Here is a 15,294-nt window from a genome sequence, read left to right as displayed (position 1 = left end):
TGTAGCTCTTCCTGTCCCGCCTCCGTTCCTAATTGGACCTTCCTGCTTTATCTAGCTCCTCTCTGCTCTCAGTCTTTGCTCGATATAGTCTCTGTATGGAAGTACTTCTGGATTCTCTCAGTGTTTTCACAGGTTCTGACGCGGCTCGTACGACTACCCCCTCTGGCTCTCGATCTCGGCACTCCTTGGACAACGCTCACTCTGGTAACCCCTTGAACACGGCTTGGACTACGACCTATCTCCACTCTCCACTCCCTGACTTCGGCAAGGCATCATTCACTCTATCTCTACAACTGGTACCGGCAAGTATTGTCTACCTTACTACACCTGGCCTGGCAACGCTTCATACCACACTCCGGACACGCTCCCTTTGCTGCGGGTTTGTGTATTACCACTTCCCCCTTCAGCTCAGGGGACGGGTCTGGTCTGCGGGCAGCACCGGCGTAACACTGTCACAGTCCAGGAGGGCGCGGCCACACCTTTCGCGCCACTTCCCCCAGCAGGGTGGGGTTCTCTTTTGGCGCCTCTCCCGGCCAACTCCTTGCGATAGCATGATTTGCAAAGTTCTCTTCACTCGGCCCACGCAGTTTCCCAGGGAAGCGGGAACCGCCATCTTGGATTACACGGCCATTCACATTAGCAACTGAGGTAGATACTTGTCTGGGGATCACCGTCTGGCAATCAGATACTTCACTATGTCCACACATAATAGCAATGTCCTCAACACTTTCCTCCAGGGTAGCACCCCGGAATCTAGGCAGGACAAAAACGGCACAGCCACTGCTTTAGTGCCACTCCATAGCAAGCTAGCAAAAGTCCCTTCAGCAGCTTGATCCTCAGTGGTACACACACCACGTGCGCGCTCTCCATCAGGTGGGAGCCGCCATCTTGGACACTCCACACCGCGCGGAACTTCACCTCTTGCGGTCGCCATTTTTACTTGTGTATTTCTGCTATCGCACATGGTGCTCCTCTCTGCTGGGCAGCCGCCATTTCTATGCAATAAAGAATGCCAATGCACCACTCTACATGTATCTCATGTATGTCTGACTCATGTTGCACTACCTCAGGCTAGGCTCACTCTCTCTCTGTATGCTGTATCTGCCTTCCTCCAGTATGTGCTCTGTGGTAAGTATTCTGGTTACTGGCTAGAGTACTCTGGCTTCTCCCATGCAGTACTAGGTCGTCAACCTCTCTTGGCTACCTCTAGCGCAGGTCCTCTCAGGAATGCCTGACCCGCGTTAACCAGGCTATCCCCTCAGGCATCCCACGACTAGCTGCCTCAAGGTGACCTGAACAGCTATAGCCCTGTCTCCAGATCCACTTTACTCCATTCAGGGCCCTAAGGTGTTCTTTGCGAGCAGACAATCACACTCCTGACTACCCCTAGGCTCCCGTCCTATCCACAGCACGTCCTGGAAGCATACATTCTCCTGTTTCCCAGTGTGCCTAGCAAAGCCTGTCCTGTTGATAGGTATCTCAGCAGCGCTTCCGAAAATGTAACGGTCAGACCCCCACCCAATCTCATATTGGCCCCTATGAGTGTAATCTGCCCCCAATTACATGTATGTGTGTTGTGGTGCATCTGCTGGTTTACAGGACTCCTGAGTCTCCCACTGGGTGTTAGTGGGGATATCACCATGACAGGCGTCTGAGGTAGTGTTCTGAGTCCTACTCACATTTGGTACAGCGCCTCCACCCCATCAGGATCCCTACAGCGGCAGAGAGGAGTTTCTGACGGGGAACTCCTTGGTGCACCTTCTCCCTAAGTAACTCCACTCACAGGCAAGAAGGGTCTTCTCATGGGCATCTTTATTGACATGTCTCTTGGCAGACTGCCCATCACAGCGGCCGACACTTAGCCGCACATCTTGCAGAGGCCCTCCATTCAGAAGGTTCCTCCTGTCTCCTGATCAACTTGGTTATTCCACCTCTCCCCTAAGGGAGACCACCAGCTGTGCCAGAGCCCTGGACACAGTGTGTAACCAGCTTGTCGCTTTGACAGACAGACTATACTGCAGCAGGCACTTAGGATGAGCTTGGACTCACTGGAACTCACTTTGACTGACTAACTTTAGGCAGTGCTGTTCAATATATAACCTCCAGAAAGACCCACCTCTGTGTCACTAACAGTGGACACCAAACATGCCGTCACTTCCTTTGCTACATATGACACATAACAAGGGTTTGAGGGCAAACCTCCATGATAGTTACTGGCAACCCTGCCTTCTTACCAGGATTACTGCCAGCAAGAGAGAGATCTGTACACCAATTTTACACTGGCTACAATCTCCCCCTGGTGGAACCCAACGACCCGGCTGGGACCTAAATTTGCGGAACCTTCTTTCAGGTGTCACTGCAACACATATCAATATACATTAGTACACATTATTCAGAACACATCTGTACATCATGAACATAATCACATAGACCAGGTACATCCTGACCTGCAAGACTGTACTGCAAGAGAGAGATCTGTACACCAATTTTACACATGGCTACATATATATGCACAATGTTAATAAATATTTTATTACCAAAAGTGTTACCATATTTTTTACCAAGAGTGTTTTTTTTTTAAATAAATAATAAATGACACACACACACACACACACACACACACACACACACACACACACACACACACACACACACACACACACACACACACACACACACACACACACACACACACACACACACACACACACACACACACACACACACACACACACACACACACACACTATAACAAGCCTAAACCATAATGGGGCGATATCTCTTTAAGAGCTTTCTTGCTCTCAGAGAAGCTCTCTGCCCAGTTTCCTCCCACGTGCAGAGCTGCTCATTCCACCCCAGGCTGGACCCGGAGCGCACTCCTCTGCCTCAGCACGGTGAGTCAGGGCAGTTTTTAGGCCCAATTTCTCCAGGAAGGCTTCCCCCCGCGCCAGGATCCCTCATAGAGAGAGCTTTGCCACCATTAACATCCAGTCATCCACATGGGAAGATGTTTAAACCCGCCGCCGCCGCCGCCGCAGCAGCCATGCACTTATCGATGTTTAGTGACCGAGCCCCACACAGTCTGAGAGGAAATCAATACGTCCGTGGGTATTACACTTTGTGGAGGAGATGCAGTATAACTCCGTGCAACAGTCACTGAGTATTATGGAGGGGAAACGTTTAGTCCGCCATTTACTATAAGCAATAAATATATATATATATCTCTGATAAAAGCTCTAAACATTCTTAAAGCATTTTTCTTCTGACAATGGAATCTTAATCATTGTGCTGGTGTCAGCAAAAATATGTTACATTACTGTATGTTTCCAAACGCAACTTTACATTTTGCATCTTATGAGGCTGTAAGATTCATTCTCAGATCCCTTGGAAATATCCCTCAGTCTGCGCACGCGCACAGTACACCTCAACACAATCACTGTAACTATCCCTGAGACCCGCTAGAGATTCTCTGCATGTTTCTCCTGTTTGATCTCACGGAGCCACCGTATAGGAGTCCCATGCCTCTCTGGAATGGTGATGGAAATTCCGTTTATATTGTAACGTTAAGTCACCGAATCCTTCTGTTTATTATCCCTCCTGGGCTTCCGTACACAGAGTTAATGAGAAGAAGGCCCCGCACAGTGTGATACATTACTGCCGGGGAGGGGAGATATATCCCGGGGCCGGAAGGGAGGAAGAGAGAACAAGCACGGAGAAGGTAGGGCCAGTCACCCCTCTCCTCCGGGTCACTCACCCCCATTCTGTCTCCCCTCCGTGTCACCCGACCCCTGGCTGTCCCCTCCTCCTCCCGTCGCCCCCTGGCTGTCCCCACCTCCTCCCGTCGCCCCCTGGCTGTCCCCACCTCCTCCCGTCGCCCCCTGGCTGTCCCCACCTCCTCCCGTCGCCCCCTGGCTGTCCCCCCCTCCTCCCGTCGCCCCCTGGCTGTCCCCCCCTCCTCCCGTCGCCCCCTGGCTGTCCCCCCCCTCCTCCCGTCGCCCCCTGGCTGTCCCCCCCCCTCCTCCCGTCGCCCCCTGGCTGTCCCCCCCTCCTCCCGTCGCCCCCTGGCTGTCCCCCCCCTCCTCCCGTCGCCCCCTGGCTGTCCCCCCCCCTCCTCCCGTTGCCCCCTGGCTGTCCCCCCCTCCTCCCGTCGCCCCCTGGCTGTCCCCACCTCCTCCCGTCGCCCCCTGGCTGTCCCCACCTCCTCCCGTCGCCCCCTGGCTGTCCCCACCTCCTCCCGTCGCCCCCTGGCTGTCCCCACCTCCTCCCGTCGCCCCCTGGCTGTCCCCACCTCCTCCCGTCGCCCCCTGGCTGTCCCCCCCTCCTCCCGTCGCCCCCTGGCTGTCCCCCCCCTCCTCCCGTCGCCCCCTGGCTGTCCCCCCCCTCCTCCCGTCGCCCCCTGGCTGTCCCCCCCCTCCTCCCGTCGCCCCCTGGCTGTCCCCCCCCTCCTCCCGTCGCCCCCTGGCTGTCCCCCCCCTCCTCCCGTCGCCCCCTGGCTGTCCCCCCCCCTCCTCCCGTTGCCCCCTGGCTGTCCCCCCCTCCTCCCGTCGCCCCCTGGCTGTCCCCACCTCCTCCCGTCGCCCCCTGGCTGTCCCCACCTCCTCCCGTCGCCCCCTGGCTGTCCCCACCTCCTCCCGTCGCCCCCTGGCTGTCCCCACCTCCTCCCGTCGCCCCCTGGCTGTCCCCACCTCCTCCCGTCGCCCCCTGGCTGTCCCCCCCTCCTCCCGTCGCCCCCTGGCTGTCCCCCGCTCCTCCCGTCGCCCCCTGGGTGTCCCCCGCTCCCACCCTCATGTAGCCCCCTGGCTCCCGTCACCCCCCCCCCACCTCCTCCCGTCACCCCCCACCTCCCGTCGCCCCCCCCACCTCCTCCCGTCGCCCCCCCCCCACCTCCTCCCGTCGCCCCCCCCCCACCTCCTCCCGTCGCCCCCCCCCACCTCCTCCCGTCGCCCCCCCCACCTCCCGTCGCCCCCCCCCCACCTCCTCCCGTCGCCCCCCCCCACCTCCTCCCGTCGCCCCCCCCCCACCTCCTCCCGTCGCCCCCCCCCCACCTCCTCCCGTCGCCCCCCCCCCCACCTCCTCCCGTCGCCCCCCCCCCACCTCCTCCGTCGCCCCCCCCCCACCTCCTCCCGTCGCCCCCCCCCCACCTCCTCCCGTCGCCCCCCCCCCCACCTCCTCCCGTCGCCCCCCCCCCACCTCCTCCCGTCGCCCCCCCCACCTCCTCCCGTCGCCCCCCCCCACCTCCTCCCGTCGCCCCCCCCACCTCCTCCCGTCGCCCCCCCCACCTCCTCCCGTCGCCCCCCCCACCTCCTCCCGTCGCCCCCCCCACCTCCTCCCGTTGCTCCCCCCCCCTCCTCCCGTTGCTCCCCCCCTCCTCCCGTCGCCCCCTGGCTGTCCCCCGCCCTCCCCTCCTCCCGTCGCCCCCCCCTCCCGTCGCCTCCTGGCTGTCCCCTGCCCCCCCCCCCTCCCGTCGCCTCCTGGCTGTCCCCTGCCCCCCCCCCCCTCCCGTCGCCCCCTGGCTGTCCCCCCGCTCCCCCCCTCCCGTCGCCCCCTGGCTGTCCCCCGCTCCCCCCCTCCCGTCGCCCCCTGGCTGTCCCTCCCGTCGCCCCCTGGCTGTTCCACCCTCCTCCCGTCGCCCCCTGGCTGTCCCCCCCTCCTCCCGTCGCCCCTTGGCTGTCCCCCCCTCCTCCCGTCGCCCCCTGGCTGTCCCCCCCTCCTCCCGTCGCCCCCTGGCTGTCCCCCCCTCCTCCCGTCGCCCCCTGGCTGTCCCCCCCTCCTCCCGTCGCCCCCTGGCTGTCCCCCCCTCCTCCCGTCGCCCCCTGGCTGTCCCCCCCTCCTCCCGTCGCCCCCTGGCTGTCCCCCCCTCCCGTCGCCCCCTGGCTGTCCCCCCCTCCTCCCGTCGCCCCCTGGCTGTCCCCCGCTCCCTCCGTCGCCCCCTGGGTGTCCCCCACTCCCACCCTCCTCCCGTCGCCCCCTGGCTGTCCCCCCTCCTCACGTAGCCCCCTGGCTCCCGTCACCCCCCCCCCCCCACCTCCCGTCGCCCCCCCCCCACCTCCTCCCGTCGCCCCCCCCACCTCCTCCCGTCGCCCCCCCCACCTCCTCCCGTCGCCCCCCCACCTCCTCCCGTCGCCCCCCCCACCTCCTCCCGTCGCCCCCCCCACCTCCTCCCGTCGCCCCCCCCACCTCCTCCCGTCGCCCCCCCCCACCTCCTCCCGTCGCCCCCCCCTCCTCCCGTCGCGCCCCCCTCCTGTCGCCCCCCCCTCCTCCCGTCGCCCCCCCCTCCTCCCGTCGCTCCTCCCGTCGCCCCCCCTCCTCCCGTCGCCCCCTCCTCCTCCCGTCGCCCCCCCCCCTCCTCCCGTCGCCCCCCCCCTCCTCCCGTCGCCCCCCCCCCTCCTCCCGTCGCCCCCCCCCCTCCTCCCGTCGCCCCCCCCCCTCCTCCCGTCGCCCCCCCCCCCTCCTCCCGTCGCCCCCCCCCCCCTCCTCCCGTCGCCCCCCCCCTCCCGTCGCCCCCTTCCTCCTCCCGTCGCCCCCTTCCTCCTCCCGTCGCCCGCCTCCTCCCGTCGCCCCCCCCCCTCCTCCCGTCGCCTCCTCCCGTCGCCCCCCCCCCCCTCCTCCCGTCGCCCTCCTCCCCCCTCTCCCGTCGCCCCCTGGCTGTCCGTCGCGTCCCGTCCCCCCTCATGTCGCGTCGCGCCCCCCCCCCCTCCTCCCGTAGCCCCCCCTCCTCCTGCATAGCTGCCGGTCAATTTGTTCTCTGTCTTTTGATCGGCAAAGTTTGGCGCCATCTTTAGATATGGGGAATGTAAATGGTTGCTATAGGAACAAACATGCCTGTTAAAATAAAATACAAGAAAATTGGTCGTTCAAAGTTGTTGTTTTTTTAAACAGGAAATGCGAACAGTATTTTTTCTTACTACAGAACTGTTTTTTTTTTTTTTTTTTGTTTTTAAACACACATGCAGGATATTGCTTGAACTGCAGCTTTAACTAAATCTTACATTTGGAAATCATTTTTGTCAGATGTTAATGAATTTCTTTACTGCTATTTTTTCCCTAGCTGTTGAATTCAGGAGCACAAATTCCCCTGAAAGATATCACATTTTGCTCTGTTCACCAGATTGTTAATGGAAGATAGCAGTTTTGCCCAAATGTATCAAGGAGAAAATCACATTAGCAACAAAGCAAGAGTCTGAGAAAATCTGTTGGAATAATGGCTAAGAAATCAACCTCCCAAGAAGAAAGGAACCTCGCAGGCGTCCACATTGATACACTCGGAGATCATTCAGGGACAGAATATGCATCTATTCATAGTTCAAAGGGTAAGAAAGGAAACACTAATGCAGGAAAAGTTAACAAGAACTTGTCAAAGAAGTATCAGTGCTGTGAATGTGCTAAAACATTTAATAATGAGTTGGCTTATAGCACTCACCAAAAAACACACACCACAGAGCTGCTGTATAACGGCTCAGACTATCAGAAATGCTTAACTAGTAACTCAGATCTTGTTAGGCATCCGACCATTCCCAAAGAATCTAAAGCAGCTCTTGTTGCACAACAGAGAATTCGCACAAGAGAGAAACCATTTGCATGTTCTGAATGCGGGAAATGTTATACCCGCAGCACTTTTCTTGTTGAACATCAGAAAGTTCACACAGAAGAAAGGCCATTTGTTTGTTCTGAATGCGGGAAATGTTTTTTCTGGGACTATAAACTTATTGAACATCAGAGAGTTCATACAGGAGAAAAACCATTTGTATGCTCTGAATGTGGGAAATGTTTTACTGAGAACACTAATCTTGTTGCACATCAGAGATTGCACACAGGAGAAGCATTTGCATGTTCTGAATGTGGGAAATGTTTTATCTCTAACTCCGGTCTTGTTGAACATCGCAGAATTCACACCGGAGTAAAACCATTTGTATGTTCTGAATGTGGGAAATGTTTTTTCTCTTACTCCGGTCTTGTTAAACATCACAGAATTCACACCGGCATAAAACCATATGTATGTTCTGAATGTGGGAAATGTTTTACCGTGAACGCTAATCTTGTTGCACATATGAGATTGCACACAGGAGAAGCAGTTGCATGTTCTGAATGTGGGAAATGTTTTACCGTGAACGCTAATCTTGTTGCACATATGAGATTGCACACAGGAGAAGCATTTGCATGTTCTGAATGTGGGAAAAGTTTTAGCAGTAACTCCTGTCTCATTAAACATCATATAGTTCACACAGGAGAAAAACCATTTGTATGTTCTGAATGTGGGAAATGTTTTAGCCGGAACCCCGATCTCATTAAACATCATAGAGTTCACACAGGGGAAACATTTGCATGTTCTGAATGTGGGAAATGCTTTAGCCGGCGCACTTATCTTGTTGAACATGAGAGAGTTCACACAGGAGAAAAGCCATTTATATGTTCTGAATGTGGGAAATGTTTTACCAAAAACTCAGATATAGTTAGACATCGGAAAGTTCACACAGGAGAAAAGCCATTTGTATGTTCTGAATGTGGAAAATGTTTTACCATGAACTCAGATCTAGTTAGACATTGGACAGTTCACACAGGAGAAAAGCCATTTGTATGTTCCGAATGTGGGAAATGTTTTAGCCGGAACAGCACACTCATTAAACATCATAGCGTTCACACAGGAGAAAAGCCATTTGTATGTTCTGAATGCGGGAAATGTTTTACCCGGAAATATAATCTTGTTTCACATAAGAGAATTCACACAAAAAAAGTATAGTTTGTAATATTACTGTAACATACGGAACACCTGTGAGCATGTGATTGAAGATAAGAAGATTTATTGTCTCTGAATAAATTGAGAAAAGTATCGGACTGTGAACTATTTGATATATATTGACAGGTGGGACATTTATTTGCACCCATCTAATGAAGCAAATGTTTAGTGACCTGCATGTAGGACTTGGGTTAATACATCTACTTTTCGGAAAGGTAACTCAAATGAACAATATCTCCCCATATACCATCTGTCACTAACAGCACACAAGTGAGCACATGACTTAGATATACAACAAGGGTTAATATACACTAGCCAACTCACCTTCCTCCTGCACAAGGTATTTTCAAGGAGTTCATATTAACCCCCTTACACCATTGCAATCATGTCTGTTCACTTACAGCAGGGGGGGAGCTTTTTTTCTAGGGGGGCGTGGGGGTTGCAGAGGCCTTGCACATTTAAATTAAATGCCGGGTGATCGTGTGAGGCCCCTGCAACCTATTACTGAGATTCAGACGCCTGTTGATGTGGTGTCAAATGACGACGAGGGGTCATTTGATGGTGAGGGAGGGCGGACCGCTGCAAAAGTTTGCACACCCCTGACTTACAGGGTGTGGTGTCCAAGGGGGAGGAGTAAGGTAAAGCACTGCATTCCAAATGAAAAAACAACTGACGGATGCTGGATCGCTAAAAATTCACTTTATTGAAAAACTACTACAACATAGACACAAACAGGGATCTTGAGAAGAACCTCTTAGAGCAGGCCTGCACAACTTGTAAAGCGAGAAGGGCCGAACTGCTCCAAGGAAAAAAAAATTGGACCGCACGGGTAAAATAATCATCTCCACCACCTCTCATCATCATCATCATATATCTCCCCCAGCACCCCTCATCATCATCCTCATATCTCCCCCAAAACCCCTTACTATCAACCTTTGCGATACTCCCCATCTATCTCTCATACCCCATCTTTCCCCCTAACCCACACACATAGTACTCCCCTCCACATCAAACGCACACCACACACATCCCACCCCCCCTGCACCTCACATCCTTCTCCCCCCTGCACCTCACATCATTCTCCCCCCTGCACCTCACATCACTCTCCCCCTGCACCTCATATCACTCTCCCCCCCTGCACCTCACATAACCCCCCCTGCACCTCGCTTCATTCTACCCCCTTGCATCTCTAATCACCCCCCCTGCACATCCAATCACCCCCCCTGCACCCCCATTTACCCCCCCTGCACCTCCAATGACCCTCTCATGCACCCGCAATCACCCTCCCCTGCACCTCCAATGATCCCCCCTGCACCCCCAATCACCCCCCTGCACCTCCAATCACCCCCTGCACCTCACATCACCCCCCTTCACATCACCCCCTCCCTTCACATCACCCCCCTAAACATCACCCCCCCCTGCACCTCACATCACCCCCCTGCACCTCCCCTACCCCTCCCCTCACCCCCCTGCACCTCAGATCATGGCAGCAGAACAGGCAGGACTGCGCGCGATCGCAAGCTGCGGGCACCGGAAGTGCCGCACTGCAAGAGCGTGCAATCTTGAGAGCGGGCTGAGGGGGAGAGCGGGCTAGGGGGAGGAGGGGAAGAGCGGGCTCGGCTCGTGGTGAAGAGTGGACTCGGGGGAGGGAGAGCGGACTCGAGGGAGGAGGAGAGCCGCCGCCGCGGGCCACAGAGTGAGTGCCTGCGGGCCTTGTGTTGTGCAGGCCTGTCTTAGAGGTTCTCGGGTTTCCTGATCCAGGAGGTTGTGAGTATTTCAGATTTTCTGCTACTTTCAAGGACATTTCATACGCATTTTACATACTACTGGTCTAACGCCATGGGTTAAATACTGGTTTAGGGATTCTTAAATAGTGGTTTAGGGATTCTTGGTCCCCATCAATATGGGTAATTGTGATATCCCCATGGGATTGACTTTACAGTATACCCTCTGTATAGGAGTGTGACGCTGAGGGGGTACCCAGGCCAATAATATAGGTATTATGCCCGGCTGGGTGCCCCTGAGCCATATTGGGGAGTTTGAAGTGTCAGCTCTGCAACCCAGTTATGGAATGTGCACTGTATTGTAATAAAGATGTATGTGTGTGTTTTACTGTCCCAGGAGTGCTAACCAGCGGAGATTCACAGGGCATGAGTTTCAGGGATGATTTTACGGTAACATTTTGAGTGTGTTTGGGTAGAAGGGGGCCAGACTTGCTGGTTACTCTGAAACAAGTACCCAGAAATACTACCTGATTCCTGGAGACATGAAGACACAGACCACCAGACAAAATCCTCCCTAGGAAGCAGTTAGCGGCTCATTGTCAGATCTCCCTGCTTCAGCACAGACCAGAACAGTAAGACCGGGTAGGGGGAAATCACATTCCAGGGTCCCCTGGTATATGCCCAAACCCCCAGAACCCAGTGTAGGGGTTCAGTGTCATCCACCAGGTATAAGGTGACGAGAGTAAAAATGTTTTAAAGTTCAGCACTTAAGGAATAAAAGCAGCTGTGTGATAACTTTGGTTAGAAAGCTCCTAGCACTCTGAAACTTGCTGTGCGCGTAGTTCCCGGAGAAACATGGGAAACAACCATAGTGTAATTTTATAAGTTTTTATAAAAAAAGTGAATGAAGAGGGCGTGTCTATGACGGCATCCAGGAAGGTCGGCTGAAGGAAGAGCTCCAGAGACCCTTCCGACTAAACCCTAATTTGCAGAAGTTTTAGCCCACCAAAAAACTTAAAAAAAACCATAAACCAACCCCCGAACCTGTCAGGATGACATCTAAGGGGAAAAACCCTTCAACTCAGGGAGTGGGGAACTTCTTTACGCCCGCAAAGCGGCCCGCTGAGGCGGGGAATAAGAGGCAAGATGGCCCCCAGGCCAGAAAAGCAAACAAGGCCCCCACGACCCACCGAGCCCCGCTGAGGCCACCCCACTCGTGGACGGAGGTATTACTAAAGAATATTTAGAGGGTTTACTCACTAAACTCCAACGGTCCCTACAATCCAATCTAAAAGAGGCTGTGGCAGAAATCAGGCCATCCGCCCCCTGACCCTACTCCGTGAGAAGGGAATTTCCACGGCCTGCAGGAAAGAACAACCACACTGGAGACTAAGCTAGATGAGGCTGCGCACCACCAAACTGACGCAGACGAAGAAATAATTCGCCTGGGCCATGAGATTAATGCCTTATAGGATAATCAGGAAGACCAGGAGAACAGGGATCGCCGCCAAAATTTACGCATCCGCGGTATCCCTGAGACCGTACTGCCCTCGCACCTGTGGGAATACCTGTCTGACTTTTTCCTCCTCCTCTGCCCCGAGCTTGAGCCGCGGGACCTGGAAATGGACAGGGCGCACCGGGCCCTGGGCCCCTGCTCTGAGGACCCTAACCGCCGGCGGGACGCGATCGTGCGCCTACACAGTTACACAGCTAAGGAAAAGCTGATTACTGCAAACAGAGGGAAGAGCACGATCGCGTTCAGAGGTGAGCAGCTGCAGATTTATAATGATCTGTCCAAGCGGATCGTGGACCGTCGCAAGGCCATCCGCCCCCTGACCCTACTCCTCCGTGAGAAGGGGATTTCCTACAAATGGGGGTTCCCCTTCAAGCTAGTGGTCCCCCATAAGGGCAAATTCCTTACCCTGCGCCATCCAGAGGACATGGAGCACCTGGCCAAAGTCCTGGGACTCTCGCTGGAGCCCTTCCAGCCGGAACACCGCCCGGATGGCCGGCCACGAGACAGGGACAGAGATGATATCCCCGTTCGAGCCTCAGAGAGGATTGCAGAACAAAGACAGTCCCGGGACAAATAGAGGACTATCCTGCACAAACCTCGGACCGCATTAGAAGAGCCCCTCACGCACACACCACAATAGCAAGCACAACAACACCTACAGGGAAATTATGTACCCCCCCCAAAATGGCGACGGGATCCCTCTTACCTCCACACGTGGCCATCCCTCTCCCCGACGATTGCTGCAGCTCACGACCGGTTACGGAGGCAGCATTACACCACAGCCGCCTCAAGGACACCACAGCAAGCGCGGGATCCCACGAGGCTGACTCTGGTGCCTCGCGGAGGGTCCTGTCTCGTATAGCCTCCAACCCCAAGGAGCCCTCAAGATGGCGACGGGTGAGGCCATTTCTCCCCTCGTGGAGCTCCTTCACCCTGCAGCTACCTGGGGTCCTCCACAAGATGGCGGCCGAGGAGGACCTGCACCAACGAGTCGCTCCACACCGCCCTAGACGAGCGCCGGCTGAAGTCATCGGAAGGCGCAGTGGGTTCCCGCCTGCGACGTTGGATGCACCAGAGCGGATCTACGGCGGCCCGCAAGGAACATCCGGCCCCACTCGGCACCCAACTACTGGCCGCTCCCCCTCAGCCTACGCTTGGCCCCATGTACCCGAGCCTGGTCCCCCCTGCACTCCCCATGCCGGCGGCGCCCGGTCCCCTGGCTTCCTCCCCCCCACGCAGACCCCCGATCAGCGCATACCTGGGATGGCCCCCCACAGACGCCCAGCGGAGGCCTGAACAGGTTCAGATGCAGCGCCCCGGGGCGCTCCCCACCGGGTGACTCCACACTGTGGCACACTGCTCTTGGTGCGGCCCCTGCCCACCTCCCCCTCCCCTCTCTCCCTTCAGGCCCCCCTTGCCTCCCCCCCTTCCCCCTCACACGCAGACCTCCCCCTCTTCTCCCATCTCCCCCTCCCCCGCCTTCCTGGCCTCCCCCCCCTCTGCCTTCCCATTCCCCCCCCCTCCTATGAAAGTCCCCCTACCTAGGCAAGGAGCACTCCCAGGTTGACTCACACTGGATCTCACCGGCCCTCCAGGGCCCAACAGAGACACTGGACCTCCAGCCGCACTGTATAGGAAATGATTTATGTCTATGTGGCCCAAAGGTGCATGCATTGTGCTCACCCCCCCCCCCCATTCTCCCCCCCCTCACCCCATTCTCCCCCCCCCTCCCACCCCCCCTCCCCCCTCCCCCTGCCCCCCCCCAAACTCCCCCCTACCACTACCTTCCCCCCCCTCCCTCCTTCACCCCCCCTCCCCCCTTTACCCCCCCCCTGCCCCCAAGCTTCCCCCTACCACTGCCTTCCTCCCTTCTCTCCCCCCCCCCCCGCCTGCCCCCCCCTCCTCCCCCCTCCCCCCCCCCCCTGCCTCCCCCAAAATTTCCCCCTACCACTCCCAACCCCCCCCTCCCCCAGAGGACATTGCATCTCGATTGCCTCCCATAGGAAAAAAAACTATATTTAAACAAGCCAAAGAGCTAACAGACAAAATAATAAGTTTAGAACAACAGCATAAAAATAACCCTTCCCGGAAAATTAATAAACAGTTGACTTCTACCAGAAGCGACTTAAGAATAATTCAAATGGACAAAGTTGAAAAAGCTCTTAAATGGACGGGTCAGAGGTATTACGATAAAGGGAACAAGGCCGACAGACTTCTTGCTAGCAAGTTACGAGGCATACACAAAAGATCGCAAATAACGGCGATTCGGAATAAAGCTGGGGAACTCTTATACAATGAAAAAAAAATAGCAGAGGAATTCACTAAATTTTACTCTAATTTATATAACCTAAGGGCTCACTCTGCTAGCCCAGATCCGAAGGAGCTATCGGCTACCATTGATTACCTAGCTGACTGCGACCTCCCCTCATTAACAGAGGAGGAACTCCTTCTCCTGAACGCCAAAATAACTGCGGAAGAACTAGAATGGGCCGTTAAGGCCTCCAAAATTTCTAAAGCACCGGGCCCTGATGATTTCACAAATGCCTACTATAAGAAGTTTCTCCCCACCCTGTCCACCCACCTTTTACAATTGTTCAACTCATTTTTAGAAGGATGTCCTATCCCATCTTCAATGTCGTCCGCCAATTTGGCCATAATCCTTAAAGAAGGGAAGGACCACACACAATGCGGTAGCTATAGACCAATCTCACTGTTGAACAATGATCTAAAACTATATAGTAAAATATTGGCGAACAGACTTAATCCAATTCTCCCGAGACTAGTACACATGGACCAGGTCGGGTTTGTCCTGGGCCGCCAGGCCTCAGACAATACCCGTAAAATCATTAACCTAGTTGACCATGCTCACCTTACAGACTCACAAGCTATGTTACTAAGCTTAGATGCAGAGAAGGCATTTGACAGAATTGACTGGCTGTTCCTAGATCAAACATTAAAAAAATTCGGATTCAGGGACTCCTTTCTTAAGGGGGTCCAGGCGCTTTACCAAACTCCATCCGCATCAGTTAGACTATCAGGTGGAGGAGCGGAACAAATTCACATTCGAAATGGTACCCGACAGGGTTGCCCCCTCTCCCCTCTTCTCTTCGCTCTCACGATTGAACCACTGGCGGCCAAAATAAGACAAAACCCAAACATCCAGGGTATTCCCATGGCCACCGAACAATACAAAATTTCCCTATTCGCTGACGATATTATCCTGACCTTGACCAGACCCCTCACTTCCCTCCCCAACCTCCAGATGGAACTGGCGGAGTTTGGAAAGGTATCAGGGTATAAAATAAACAGCGACAAATCTG

The 15,294-nt window shown here is 55.5% G+C and overlaps 1 protein-coding gene across 4 annotated transcripts; it reads left to right on the top strand.

The window, feature by feature from the left end:
* The first annotated feature begins 2,745 nt into the window (after positions 1-2,745).
* Positions 2,746-8,825, top strand: LOC142465568 (uncharacterized). Of its 4 annotated transcripts, none has more exons than XM_075569577.1 (3): positions 2,746-2,894; positions 3,616-3,718; positions 7,109-8,825. In XM_075569577.1, the coding sequence occupies exon 3, from the start codon at positions 7,202-7,204 to the stop codon at positions 8,735-8,737; it is 1,536 nt and encodes a 511-aa protein (XP_075425692.1). In that variant the 5' UTR covers positions 2,746-2,894; positions 3,616-3,718; positions 7,109-7,201; the 3' UTR covers positions 8,738-8,825. The 4 variants fall into 4 exon arrangements, with proteins under 4 accessions (XP_075425692.1, XP_075425688.1, XP_075425690.1 ...); XM_075569573.1 differs by having other exon boundaries at positions 7,049-8,825; XM_075569575.1 differs by lacking the exon at positions 3,616-3,718 and having other exon boundaries at positions 2,780-2,894; positions 7,049-8,825.
* The last annotated feature ends 6,469 nt before the right edge of the window (positions 8,826-15,294 follow it).

Source organism: Ascaphus truei, chromosome 14 (genome assembly GCF_040206685.1).
Source record: "Ascaphus truei isolate aAscTru1 chromosome 14, aAscTru1.hap1, whole genome shotgun sequence".
Taxonomy (NCBI): Eukaryota; Metazoa; Chordata; class Amphibia; order Anura; family Ascaphidae; genus Ascaphus; species Ascaphus truei.
This window is presented reverse-complemented; position numbering and strand designations above follow the sequence as displayed.